The sequence below is a fragment of the Culex pipiens genome, chromosome 2, assembly GCF_016801865.2.
Source record: "Culex pipiens pallens isolate TS chromosome 2, TS_CPP_V2, whole genome shotgun sequence".
NCBI classification, from domain to species: domain Eukaryota; kingdom Metazoa; phylum Arthropoda; class Insecta; order Diptera; family Culicidae; genus Culex; species Culex pipiens.
The window spans coordinates 40,561,822-40,576,382 of record NC_068938.1 but is presented as its reverse complement, the minus strand read 5'-3'; the positions used below and the strand labels follow the sequence as shown (position 1 = coordinate 40,576,382).

Here is a 14,561-nt window from a genome sequence, read left to right as displayed (position 1 = left end):
CATTTGGGTTGATTTTGTTTTTTTTTGGTAAGGTTTGAACTTGAAGCGATGAGTTTTTGATTGTTTTGGTTGAAATTTTGGCGTGAGTTGAACAGCTAAGTAGAAACAATAGGGCTTTCCCGGATCACACTCAGAGACAGAGAGATCCGTCTATTGTACCTTGTTGTATAGTACTGTGGCGGAGCAGGTGTTGTTGTGGTCGTGGCTGTTGTTGTAGTGGTTCTTGTAGTGGTTGTTGATGGAAGTGAAAACGGTTCGGGTGATGTTACGAAGGCTGTCTGGTATTTTGGACTGTTAAAGGTACGAATCGTTGACGATACCAAAATCGGACGGTCAGAGATCGAGTTCAACTCGTTCCTGATGTTTTTTTTTATTGTTGTGGTTTTTGGAGCAATCCCCAAGGAAAGAATCGTTCATGTTCATACCAATTGATCGATTCCAATTTCAGGTTGAAAATTTTGTTCGTTTGGGTTTTGGTATTTTTGATTTTGAGGGAAGGAGATAGCGTAAATAAATGGTTAGAAAATTATATCGATTTTTTAGGTAAACCTAATTTTAAGAAGCACTAAATCATATGGTAGATAGAGGTAATAAGAGAATAGAAGGAATACTGAAAAGAAATACCTGAGTTGGGTGTGCGTTTGTTTCTGATTATAACGATCATCTTCAAGCTGTAAAGAATCATTGGTTAGTCTCTTTTCTGTACAACGGGTCGCTACACTGCTTGATCTTTTGACGCCAGAGGGTCCGCAACACCATACCTGAGACACAAGGGCATCATCGTAATCGGCCTGATAGGATGGGCGTTGCTGGTAGGTAGTTCTGGGAGAAGTGACGTACGAGGGTTGCTCGCGCTGAGAAGTTGGAGCTACGGTAGTGACCACGGTCGGGCGGTAGGTGGAAGTAACGATCGGGCGCTGAGGCTGCTGGGACGACTGTTGGTTGTTCTGATTGTACTGCGGTTGATATTCTACGAAGAAACAAACCAATAAAGTCCTCTGCTAGTACTCTACACTGAAGTTAACACTTACCAACATCTCTGTACAGCTCCACATCTTCGTCATAGACCGCGTAGTACTGATCGAAGGCCGACGGGTCGTAGTTGCTAGTGTTGTAGTAGTTCTTGTTCTGATTGTGGACAGTTTTCTGCGGCTGCTCGGGGATGTATCTGCTAGGAGCTGGCGAGGATGTTTCAACTCTGGAGGGGGTATAAATCACAGGTGTGTGTTACAACTCAGACACATCGACAAGACAAGCATGCGGAACATCATTCACTTGCTATTAGGGTAACTGGGCACAATGCAACGTTGCAGCAAACACAACAGACTGTGGTATGCAAAAGTTCTATTTACACAGGCGAACGCCCTGGAGTAAATCTAGTGGTTAGTAGTAAACATATTTACACACGCGTCTTGGTCACCGGAATCCGCTAGAGATGCTTGGAGCACACTCAAATCAAGAACAACACATCTCTTCCCCAGGAAAACACAAAAGTGTGAGCAAAAAGAAGAAGAGTAGAAGAGTAATACTCGTACCTGTTCGGAAGCCGTTCATCGAGTTCCAATCGATTGTTATGGTTCTGGTTCTTGTTCGGTCTGGTGCTAATCGTGGGCTGTTCGGGGGTCTCAGTAGTACGCCAGCGGTTCTGGCCTCGGTTCGGTCGGATGGTGTACCGTTTACGCGAGGTCGAGTCACCGGTTGAAGGAGTTACGGTCGTGGTCCGGGTTCGGGTCACCGCAGGCGTTTGCGTTGTCGTCGTACTGGTGGTGGTTGGAGGTTGTGTCGTGGTCTTGATCGCACTCTTGGAACTGATTGACTTGGCTGTTGTGCGCAACAGTTCCTTCGAGGTGGTCTCGTCAATGAGATTTGCGTTCGGGATGGCGGTTGGTCTATGAATGCGTTGCCTGATTGTGTATGGTCGGGCTGTTGATTTGTTCAGATAACGAGGAATATCGTTAAATGGTCTGATCCCTTGAAATACATCTTCCGGGAATGTAATTATTGGTGGAATGTCACTGGTCGTTGGTGACGGGGTAGTCATGGTAGGAGGACGCCACGTGGTCGTTTCGTACTTGTGATTACTGTAGAAGATATGACCAGACACGGAAGCTGCAGGTCTCGGCGTGGTCAAATTACCCAAAGGTCTCGGAGCCATGGTTTCAGTCATCGGTGTATACTTTGACTTGTTTACCGGATATCTGTATTCGTAATCATCATCGTCATCATCGTCATAGTACTCATCATCATCTTCGACAGGACGCTTGGGATTACTTGGCTTTCGGCTGCCATTCAGCGTATTCTTGACGTACTTGTGATCGCGATTACCAACGATTTCATCATCGTCATAATAGTACTCTTGGTAATCACGCGTAGGCTTAGCCGAAGACGGACCGTAATACAGGCCAGCTTGGTATTGTGGGATCGCCTGAACTGGCCGCAGATTCGTTGTTCCGTTCTTCACGTAGTGAGTGCCAATGTCCTGCAGTCCGTTCGATTTGGTATCAACCTGTTGAATGTGTGAGTTTTTGATGCTTTCGAAGAATCGATTATACTCAACGCTACCCGGCTGTACTTTGACCGACTGGTAGTATCTTGGAGTTGTTGAAACGGCAATAGGTTGGAATCCGTTTGTGGATTTTGTTACAAAATACGCGGATGGCTTGGGCGTCGATGCTTCATACACGGTCAATGGTTTGTCGTTGTAATTTTGGAATGCTTGATGTGGCTGAGAGTTCTTTGAGTTAACGTAGACATTTTGTGGGTAGTACTCTACCGGAGAAACAGGGGACTTTGCTGTCGTTATTGGAAACCGGACGTTGTTGGGTAAAATTGAGTTGCCAACGCTCTCGTAAACAGGTGCTGGAGTGCTTGGTCCAGCAAGAATTTTCTTGCTTGGCTGTGGTTGAGAGCTAACGGGATGCTTGGAAACTCCAACGAACGTTTCCTTGATTGGACTCGATGTGGGTTGGTTGTTGAAGAACCCACCAACTGAGCTGAACGCTATGAAAGGACTACGATGAGTAGATTGGGATAACTTTTGAGGAGATTGTTGAACCACTGGTTGTGGATTAAGCTTGACAGAATGTTTTCCATTGTTGACCGAGATGGGCGTTGAGGAATAACTGTTTCCAAAATGGAAGAACGCAAAATTGTCGGGGATGGTTTCGTCGTCGAGATCTGGTACGGGCGTGGTGTACTTCTTGCCGTTATGATTGTTGACAAATGCGGCCGCAGTAAATGCTGTTTGGTATTGCTGAGGTCTCGGTGACTGGTTGGAGATCAGTAGTGGCAGGATGGTATCCTGGGGGGTTATTTTGGTAACTGCTTTGTAGTTCTGGAGACCTCCCTGGGTCTTATGGCTTTCAACTGGCCGTAGGTACTGGCTTCCTTGTTTGGCTTTAACGTACGCCTCGAGATAGTCGTTGTAGTTGTTGGTGATTTCTTTCTTGCTGTACGCCTGCGGTTGATAGTACCGTGCTCCGGATTTGAGATACGATGGCGGTGTAGAAGCCGAGATGAAAGCAAACGGATCATAGCTGCTCTGAGCGAAGTTATTCTGACGGGAGAGTGCAGTGTCCAACGATCTGTACTGCCAGTTTCCCAGTGGCCTTAGTTGTCGGACGCTTCGGGCGCTCTCTGCTCCGCCAGCAGCTTGCTCCAGTTCATCTAGATCCGCTGGTTGATCGGCCTCACCGGCGATCGCCGTCTCGCCAGAGTCTGAAGCACGTTTCACCTGGTGGTTTTCTTTGAGTGTTTCGGTAATTTCGCTGTTTGCGATCGGGTCGATGGAACTGTCTTTGGTGTCTTCCGAGGATGTCGCTTTGGCGTCTGAGGTCACGTCTCGCTTCTTGCGATCGTGAGGATTTTGGATGGACGTCTCTTGGTCAATGTCTTGCAATGCGTCATCGTCACTGTGTGCAAGTTTGAGAAGGGAAGTTGAAGTTTAGGAAATTTGGTAGGGTAAATATATAGTAACGGTAGAAGGAACATTGAGTTTCCTGTGTCGTGGTTCTCGGTAAAAGTTTCATTTATTTTGCAGTGTGTGTTTGTGATTAGTGCTCGAGTTTGGAGAGGCGTAGAACGCGAAGAACTTACCTGAATGGCTGCGGCTGGGCACTGTACGCAAAGGAACCTACTTTAGCCTGGGTAGGGATAGCGTTGACACTTGGTTGTTGCAGAATGCCGTCACGGTCGCGCTGAACCTGGGTAACGGTGCTCGGTTGGCCACGGTAGACACGTTGCTGGCGGTCAGATTCTTCCTCCTCGACTGGAGGCAGAGTATCGTGAGCTTCCGCGTAGAGCTTGGCAATGTCTTCCTGTGGTGAGTTCTTGGGCTGTCCTCGAGTGGTGATGATTGGGTTGATGTTGGCTGGTGGTGGCGGCGGTGGCAGTGAGTGAATCTGTTGGATCCGGGCTGGTGCCGACGGTTCGGGACCGGTTGGTCCGGACGGGCCACTTGGACCGGATGGGCCGGAAGGTGCGGAAGGTCCCGATGGGCCCGAAACTGCACTCGATGTCGACGAGAATCGAATTCGCGACAGAACCTGTGGTACCCGAGGGGTCACAGCACGGGAAGGTGCGGATGGGCCGCTCACTTCCTGTGCTTCACAGCCCACATTTCGGGGCCAGTCGCAGGTTTGCAGTTCATGGCTGTACATCAGTCCACCGGTACAGCTCTCTTGCAGAGCCCCACCAAACACGCAGACATAGTACTGCGAGCAATCTGTGGGGTGTGGATAGTAACCGAACTCCTCTGGACAGTTGAAGTCCACCGAGGACGAGTGACTGGACCGCGGGTTGGAACCGAGGGCACGTGGCTGGGCAGATCCACTGCGGAACGAGGTGCGTCTCGTTTGTGCTTGTACATTTTCTGTGGAAGAGATTGGGAAAAAAGATCGATTAGTTCAACAGCTTCGGACGAAGATTCAGCATGATGATATCTTTTGGAATTTTGATACCTCAGCGGGAGTTCCATGTTTATGGGCAAACGACGGCACACGCAGCAGGTGGCCTAGAGATCTACCCCGAGAAGATGCTACCGGGGAATTTAATACCTCCAGTAAGTAGCGACACGTTTGGTGCTGCCGTGAATACTAAATACAGCACGAGATGGATATCAGCTGCCACTGCCAACAGATAGTCTTCTTCAGCAGTGTTAATTCATTACAAAAGTAAGCAAAAAGATGCATCTCGGCATTCCTATTCATGCTGCGGCTGTGCAACATCGCGCCCAGCATCAGGTAATGAGTTTTGAATTAACGAGCCTCTATTCTGGTGGAGATAGTGATCATGGGCAGCTTGGCACAAAGGCATTGAATTAGTGGAAAATTTGGTAGTACCGTCGACCGACTGTCCGACTGTTTATGGCCATTAGGGTAGGGCCTGCTTATCAACCGGGGAGATTTCATGTCAATGACAAAGTCGTGCGCTTGACATTCAACCGTTGAGTGGCCAAAGTGCGACAGTGGCCGTAAAATGGTGCCACGCCAAATCTGGCAGAGCGCAATTTCGATTGCCGTTCTCGGGTAATGTGGGTTGACTTTACGTTATTGCATGAACCGTTCTAAAAGTTGAAGAATCGCCAGAAGTATGAAAATTAATACGTTTGCCTGTAGGTGGTGTCCTTATAAGTGGTATGATTGAGGAACCGGAGCATCTGGAGGTCGTTGACGTCAAGAGCGCGGATCCTGTTATTCTTTCGAGGAAGGTTGAATCATCGCGAATTTAATACCTTGGTCTTTTTAATTACAGTAGTGACGCCCACGTCGCAACTTAATAGGTACGTCCCGTTGGAATGGGATTAAGTCACGGATGTTGGATCGAGCACCCTTAACGTTCTATGGTCGAGCGCGTGGCGAATTGTTAGTTTTATTGGGATCAGATTATTTCAATCAGCGGCCACAATCTTGACTTCTGTTTCGAGTTCTGACCTTTGTGCGTTATAAATCAAAACTTGACTGATTGTAGCTGACGGCGCCAGGCCTCCGGAAGCTTGCATATCTGATTTATACGTTTCTGATAAGTTCCCTTTATTGATGGAATTAAGAATTGATTTCAAGTTCCTAGTGACATCCGACATTAAAGTTCAAAGTCCATAAACCATTTCTTTGTGTCCATTTGTTCTGTCAACTTGTGTTCTTCTCAGCTAGAACATGCAAATTGGCCGGCACTTTGCTTTGCTGGCCAGATTCGGGCAGATTTACGATACCCTCAGCGCAGCGTCCAGCAGAGTCATTATTTGCCGACGTCGTAATTTAAAATTGATTGCCAACAGAATGTGGTGCGCGGTGTCATCCGGAGGGCACAGAAGAATGGCTATTGAATCTCTGCTCCATGTTGGGATTCAATGAGTTCTAAGCCGCCCAGATTCTTCTTCCAACGGGTTGTGCCTTGCGGAGGCGATGAAGAACGCATAGCGCATTGATTCATGGGCAGCCATTCTTAGTTTACGACTTAATTGAACCTATTTGTTTACACTGGCTATCTTGACACTGGTCATCGCAGCTCGTTTGGTTGAAAAGGGTTTTTGCACAGAAAATCCGATCTTACCGTATATTCCGTGGTTCATTAACTTGCAAATCAAATGGCAGCTGAAGTTCTCTACTCCAACGCAATACGTGAATAAATCTCTCCCAAGTTATTGAACCTTTCCAAGGGCAGATCATTAAAACTAGCCCTTGATATGCGTTGTAAACTTGTCAACGCGTTCGACAGCGCAAAGAAAGCTTCGAACGCACCGTGCCGCAGATTGAACCGTGTCGATAGCATAAATCGTCCCTCGGTTGTTCTACGACGTTTCCATATCGGACTCAAGTTCAGAATTTACAGCCTTCATCATGACACTGCAGCGGATTAACAAGACCTAGGGTTCTATTCCCCTTTTTCTCGATGTTGTACTAATCATTCCCCTGCTCTCTGTGGCAACCCAGATAGAACAACTTTGAATATTGATTATCCTGCAGCAGCAGCTGCTGACATGACATTACAATTACACTTTGTCCTTTGCGGAAGCCCCCCTCCATTTCTTGGCAAATATTTATTGACCCGCACGCGCAGCTTCCAGTCTACAAAACCCACGAAGAAACAAATTGATGGCATCGAAGAAGATATAAACATAAGTCTTTACACGCGACCAGAGTGGCCCACGCAGAGCGGTGAGTGCAGATCAGGAGGACGTTGACTCTGCTGACCGCCGAGGGTCCAAAGGAAACGGCCAAGATGCGGCATTACAAATGACGGAGATACGACGACGGCTTTGAACTTGAACCTTTTGTGTTGAACTTGTGCGTGGTAGATCGTGATGGTAGCTCGTCGCACAGCTGGAGCTCATAGATTGTTGGCACAGTCTAGTTCAGTTTTGGTACAAAGACTGTATGGTTTTGAAAATGCAGTATCAAACTTTTCGCGAACACAAGCATTTTTTTCATCATTGTTTGGTTGTGTATTAGCAACTCATGAGACATATAAAAATAAATAAAAAGTATAAAACCATTAGAATTCCAAATGAAGCCTTGAAAATTAAATTAAAATTATGATGCAAAATCTAAGAATTTACAAAATATCTTATTGTGTGTGTGTGTGTGGGTGTGTGTGTGTGCAACCAACCAAACGGGACCACGCGGTCACTTCTTACAAATTGAGTTGTTTCCATGTATTTTTAGATCTACATTCTATACATGCAAATAACTCGCATAGGCATTTGGAAGGTGTTAGCTCTGCCGAGCTTCGGTGACCCATTTCTACGCTGGCTAGACGAGCGCGAGGTACTTCAGCTTTATCGACAAGCCCCGCCCTGAAGAACGTTTGCACCAATCGGGTTCAAACGTTATTTAGAACTTCCGAACCCTTGTCAAATGGACAAGGACCCAGCGCGTATATAGTTGATAGTAACAGTATCCTAATTCCATTCATAGCTCACCAAGCCGTGATGGCCTAGTGGTTAGCATTTTTGCTTACCAATCCAAAGGACGGGGGATCGAACCCCGACTCGAGCGAGTTTGATTTTTCGTTCATGTTCAGAGTTTCAAGATTTATAATTCCTATACTTTCTCGTTGGGAGCAGATGGGAATCGAACCCAGGACCATTCGCTTACAAAGCGAACACCGTGACCAGTCAGCCACGGCCGCTCCCTTTAAGAATTTACAAAATATCTTATTCAACTAAAAATCCAATTTTAATTTTCAAAATATCATACCTCGGGAGCATACGGGTCGACATCTCCAATTTATTGATTGTTTATTTGAATTTTTGAAATGTTAGGCTTGACTTTTCGAAAATTGAACTATTTTTAAAAGCTCAACTAAAAACCTGTCATTTGCTCGGAGTTTGGATTTTTGGACAATCACCACCCCCCCCCCCCCCTCCAAGTGTCCACGTGGTTTATGGATGGTCCCTAAAATATGGGTCTAATTATTTTGGCCGAGGAACCTCCAGGAAAAATTTGAGAACGATCGAAGATTTTTTTTTCGTTTTTTCGCCATTGCTTTTTGCTGAATTTATTTAAAAAAAATCATCAGAGTTTATAATAACATCAATATTAAAGTATTTTTGTCTTCTTAGGCTATTATATCATTAGAGAAATAAACTTTTTATTCAGACCTCTCAGACTCATCTTCATTATACATTTCGACTCAGAACTAAATTGTAAGCAAATTTATGTGCGTGAGTGGGGATGTTGTATACACTTGATTTTAACGGCTATCCAGTTTTACATTCAATCCAGTTTCGGATCCCATATTTTGAAAAGCATAATGATTAACCGTAACGATAAAAAATGAAGGCGTTTTCTATTGGAAAGTTGGTTATGGCTATTTTCGATGATATTACTAGCTACGCATGAGAAAGGCATTAATAACTTCAGGGTGGATAACGATTTTTAAATTATATTCTAGAGCAGCATTCTTCGTGGTATATGCTTAAGACTTTGGTTCCCAGACCATCGAATTGAACTGATTTCTCGGGGGAGCGCCACCAATGTCCAGTTGAAATCTGGTCGTGAGAAACCCATACCGATCGCCTAACCAACCTCTTGTGCGACAATTTCGCTTTCACGAACCACTTTGTCAATGGTGCTGGTCGTTAGTAGCCTCACGTCGTCGTCGTGTAACTAGTGTGTACTTAGGGGGGTTGCGTTTAATTACTGCAGGGGGCCAAATGAGCTCAATTTACTTTGTTTCATCCAAACGGGTCAGTCTGACGACGGAGTTACGGAGCGTGAAGCTATTTGACGATGCCAAACCAGTAGTGGTAGTAATTACAACCGGTCGTCGGTGGTGACATTACAACAGCGGTCCTGGGACCCTTCCTAACCTTATGGGTCTTTGGACGGTGAGTGAGCAAAACATTTCAGCAATGGGTAGAATTTTGTTCCAAAGTGGCGACTAATCTCTCTGGGGACCACAGAGCGTATACAAGTGTGTGGTCAGCTCTTCATTGAGCGAGGGGCCTAACCAAACAAGCAGCAGCTCCAATGAGTGACCATAAATGGACCTACACTGGTTTATTACCACTCGGTTTAATGAAAAATCATAACAATTTATTTGATTTATAATTCATACACGGGGCCAGGCCTGTCGGCCGCTGGACCAAGTGCCCTCAAACCTGTCCCGCGCCAGTTGCAGGCGGTAAAACTAGATCAATCACTTGCGAGCGGCACTTGCCGTGTGTCCCGCCGCGATTACGTGAGCTGGAATGAATATTATTTATTGCCGGGGCCAGGAATTTTAGGCAAGTTTGTGTCGGCTGTCTGAGAACCTGGACTCGTTCTTGGCTTGAAACAGTAAGTTCTTACAAAAAACGACATTTTGGTTTTTAAGATGATTTTATTAGTTTCGATTGATCCTCGCTGCTTAACTTTGTTAAGGAAACGAGGAACATTTTCCAGGATGTTCTTAACCCACCGGAGGTCGCGTACGTGTACTTTGTACACAGTTTGTAAGGGCACTTGTAAGAAAGGCGAAAACACGCGACTTCCCGAAGGTTAAAGCGGCACAAAGTCAGATAATGTATTGATAAACATCAAGTTTAAGAACTTCATGATGCACCCCAAAAACTGAGAAATTTGATCATTTTGAAATGTTTTTATAAACAACATCGGGAAGTTCTTGGAAAGTTCACCAACCTCACATTTACTCAACGCCTCCTCCACACCAGAACCTAAGTCTTATTTTTCAGTTAAAATCACTTAAGAGGCAGTATTTGTAGATTCTGCTCGGTTTGTTCTAGAGGTCGTATCGAGGTGCTCCGATTTGGATGAAACTTTCAGCGTTTGTTTGTCTATGCATGAGATGAACTCATGTCAAATATGAGCCCTCTACGACAAAGGGAAGTGGGGTAAAACGGGCATTGAAGTTTGAGGTCCAAAACACATGAAAAATCTTAAAATTGACCGCATTTCCGTGAAACTTCATCAATTCCAACTCTCTTAGATGCATTCGAAAGGTCTTTTAAAGCCCTTCAAAATGTGCTATAGACATCCAGTATTGGTTTAACTTTTTCTCATAGCTTTTGCAAATTACTGTTAAAAATGGATTTTTTTAAAACCTTAATAACTTTTTGCAACAGCCTCCAACACCCATACTCCCATAGGTCAAAAGTTGGGGAATTTCATGGACTATAAGCTTACGGTATTATTTTTTTGGCCAATCGCAGTTTTTCTCATAGTTTTACGATTTTTCTAGAACAAACATTTTACAACGTTAGTTTTTGCCCTGTATGCCAAGAAAACGGCACTTTTTGGTCTCAATTTTGTCATATTCGGAATCCTCGGTCAATTTCACGTAATTTAGAAGTATTAGAGTTGTAATTTTGATTTAAAAAATAATTAAATAAAACATTTTTGAAAAAAGCAATAGATTTTATTTACCCTATGATCAATACGTCAAATGCTGTATCAAGTAGGCGAAAACTTGTTTTACCCCTAATCCGACAAAATTCTAAATAATATTGTAATTAATTCTAAATGGCATTTTTTCCAATCAAATTCAAAATTCCAACACCTCAATCTAATGTAAAATTTTCTGAGGATTCCGAATATGACAAAATTAAGACCAAAATGTGCCGTCTGCTTGGCATACAGGGCAAAAACTAACGTTGAAAAATGTTTGTTCTAGAAAAATCGTAAAACTATGAGAAAATCTGCGATTGGCCAAAAAGTTAATACCGTAGGCTTATAGTCCATGAAATTACCGTACTTTTGACCTATGGGAGTATGGGTGTTGAAGGCTGTTGCCAAAAGTTATTAAGGTTTTAAAAAAATCCATTTTTAACAGTAATTTGCAAAAGCTACGAGAAAAAGTCAAACCAATCCTGGATGTCTATAGCACATTTTGAAGGGCTTTAAAAGACCTTTCGAATGCATCTAAGAGAGTTGAAATTGATGAAGTTTTACGGAAATGCGAGGAATTTTAAGATTTTTCATGTTGTTTGGACCTCAAACTTCATTGCCCGTTTTACCCCACTTCCCTTTGTCGTAGAGGGCTCATATTTGGCATGAGTTCATCTCATGTATAGACAAACAAACCCTGAAAGTTTCATCCAAATCGGAGCACCTCGATACGACCTGTTTCACATCGGTGAAAAACTCGCTCTTAATCCCCTTCGCCGTTCGTGAAATCGCACGTGTATCAAGCCACATTGTACAAGCCATGAGCGGCACCTTGATTTCGTGAACCTCTCTATCAAACCAGCACCGATCTGTACTTCAACGCCATCAACACAACATGCAACAGAACTTAGAACTATGTTTCCAATTGCCGCTCGGGCAATGTGCGTGGGTTTGGGCTATGCCCAAGCCAAGAACAACTACATTTTAGTTCCAGCACTCTGTCGAGGAACCTCCCCTCCTTATTCGGATTCGTATCTAGACAGAATGTTATACAACATGCCGCAAAGACAGGCCCACGGAGTTGGGCCAATCTCGAAGCCCACGCACGTTTCTAGCTCATGTTCCGAAGCGTGATAGAATTTGTAGATTCGCCGCAACTCGGCCTCGCGATGTAGAACGCGTGAGTTCGCGACTTACCCTTCACAGTTCATGACACCTGGTTGTGACTCAATGTTGGAGAGCTGGGAGTGAGATTTTCGAGCACGATTAGAAAGTCACCAGGCTTGAATGCCAAGGCTCTGCCGAAATCATCGTCCGTACAGATTACCCAGTGAGCTTTATCGCAAACGTGAAAACACGAATGCGACATTCAGTGGCTCGCGTGCGAAAACACATAATGTCATCAAAATGGCACTCTGCGGCAGTGGAACTTAGTAAACTTTTCGCACCTTTTGTACTTGACATTACTGGTTGGTTTAATCGCTCTTTAAGAGGAGGTAATTTGTCACGTAATATCCGAGATCTTCTCCAAGGATCTCGAATTCAGGTTGTCCCATACCATTCTAATTTCGCTGATAATCTATTTGGATGCCATTCAGTAGTTTAAACATAGAAAAAGTAAACCTTAGCTGACCTTGTACCCTTCTTCAAACTGCTTATTTTCCAAAACAATTGAAACAAACGGAACCCATTTGCCAGGTTCAACTTTTCCCATAGTAATAACTCCTTAAGTACCCTATCGCATCTCAGCAGTAAAGATACCTTTAACAATGCCTCAAGTTTCGATAACACTAATTTAATGCCACTTTTCGGCCACCCCGAACGCGTAATAAACCTTGCACCAATTTCTGGCTTCAGCCCACCACAAGGGTCAGATACACAATCTGACCTTGGCTCCATTCAGCATACCCGACCGATTGACCAACTTTCGATCTCGCACTGCTACCAACGTCCAAGGAGTGACTCAGCCCTCCAACAATGTCTGCAATGTAGTTTTCCAATAAATCGCCCATTGCGAACTCATGACCGCGATGACCTGATTCGGCGCGGGTCCGCGCCTTGGTTGCGCAATCCGCGCAGGTCTCCGAACGGTCTGACCACGCAGAACCCTAATTAAAAGAGCTTAATTTAAATTTCCGAACTGCAGCCAGAAATTCTCGAGCTCCCAGCAGACCACTTATGCTGGGCCAGCCAGGCACGACCCACTTGGTGCAATATCGATCACCTCCAGGGGTCTCCGCGCCGGCACCAGGTAGAGGGACCTTACATTTACATAACGACTTGGTTGTCCTCAGTACACTGCTGGAGAGACACAAAGAACATGATCCTCGAGCCGCGGCCGGTGAATTGCAAATTGCAAATTGTAACGATTCAGGTCTCCACTATGGCGACTTGGTTCGTCGGTACAAAGACAAAGAGGGTGGCCGCGGAACACACCCTCGAAGGGGACCAATCGATCGGGGGACCAAGGGCTGCGTTTTTGGGCTGGCACGAGATTCAATTCTGAGCCGAGGTAGTTTTGCATTGGTGCATTGCAACATGCGCGGCCTGGTTGAACTGTATTGGTCTGGTGCACTGGTTATTGAACGAGAAGCATTTCTTGGTCAGGTCAAAGTTGGTCTTGTTAATTATGAAGCATGAATCAGACCTTGGTTGATTATTTTGACAAAATTCGATAATTTGTTCTTGGATATAGATTTTAGTAATAAATATTTAGGACAGGGGTGCAACTTTCGCGATAAGTTAATTGATATTTCATGTATTTTAGGACATTTTTTTGGGCCACGTTTGGTCCGCGGACAATACTTGGATCACCCCTGATTTAGGAGAACTGGCCAAGACAAATCCAACAAACGATTGGTTACTGTTTTAACGTGGCCAATAATTTGGACGTGATAGCTATATGAGCAACTAAGTCAACTTAAAAAAAATAAAACCTGCTCAAATTTTAGTATTTTAGTTTGAAGAACTACCAGACAAACAAATATTAAAATTGAAATCAAAAGGAATGGATCAATCAAGCAATATATTTTTTTAATTAAATTTTGGATTAAAAAAGGGTTTTAAAATGCATTTTATAGCAGTCCAGATGGTTTCTTTGGACCGGATTTGAAATGGGGGAGAACTTTGAAAAATATTTGCAACGGCCTTAACATGGGCAAAGTAAAAAAATAAAAAAAATATTCGAAAAAATAGCAGTAGATGGTTAATGTTGTTTGTTGCAACTAAGAGGCTTGTAGTAAAATAACAAAAAAATTGAAGGAAAAAATAAAATGAAATAAAATTAACACTGTAGAAAAAAAACCAAGCAAGGAAAATAAACAAAATGAATGAAAATTGGCAAAATTATGTTGAAAACTTCTATTGGGCAAAAAGTTAAAACCGTAGGTCTATAGTCCATGAAAAAACGAAAAAAAAACGAAACTATTGGCACTACGCCCCCCGGGGCATGGCCTTCCTCTAACGTGGGATTTCTGCTCCAGCGCCTCTGACGAGACAGGAGAAACCGGGACCGACGTTTTACTTCACCATCCGATAGAAGCTCAGTGGATAAGGCGGGAATCGAACCCGCGTCTCATAGCATCATCGGGATCGGCAGCCGAAGCCGCTACCCCTGCGCCACGAGACCCATAGTCCATGAAGAGTCCATGAAATTCCCTAAATTTTGACCTAAGGGAGCATGGGAGTTCGAGGCTGGTGCAAAAAATAATAATATTCATTTTTAACAGTAACTTG

The 14,561-nt window shown here is 44.3% G+C and overlaps 1 protein-coding gene across 2 annotated transcripts in view; it reads right to left on the bottom strand.

Annotated features, from left to right (window-relative positions):
* Nucleotides 1-14,561, bottom strand: part of LOC120419809 (mucin-5AC) — a 288,982-nt gene that overhangs the window by 13,311 nt on the left and 261,110 nt on the right. Inside the window, exons 2-7 of one of the 2 annotated variants that reach the window (XM_039582647.2) lie at nt 4,096-4,870; nt 1,536-3,911; nt 1,032-1,198; nt 762-970; nt 625-671; nt 160-357 (exon numbers count right to left, since the gene is read on the bottom strand). In XM_039582647.2, the coding sequence (XP_039438581.1) occupies nt 160-357; nt 625-671; nt 762-970; nt 1,032-1,198; nt 1,536-3,911; nt 4,096-4,870 (3,772 nt within the window). The remainder of the gene's footprint in view (nt 1-159; nt 358-624; nt 672-761; nt 971-1,031; nt 1,199-1,535; nt 3,912-4,095; nt 4,871-14,561) is intronic. The other variant, XM_039582657.2, reaches the window with a different exon arrangement.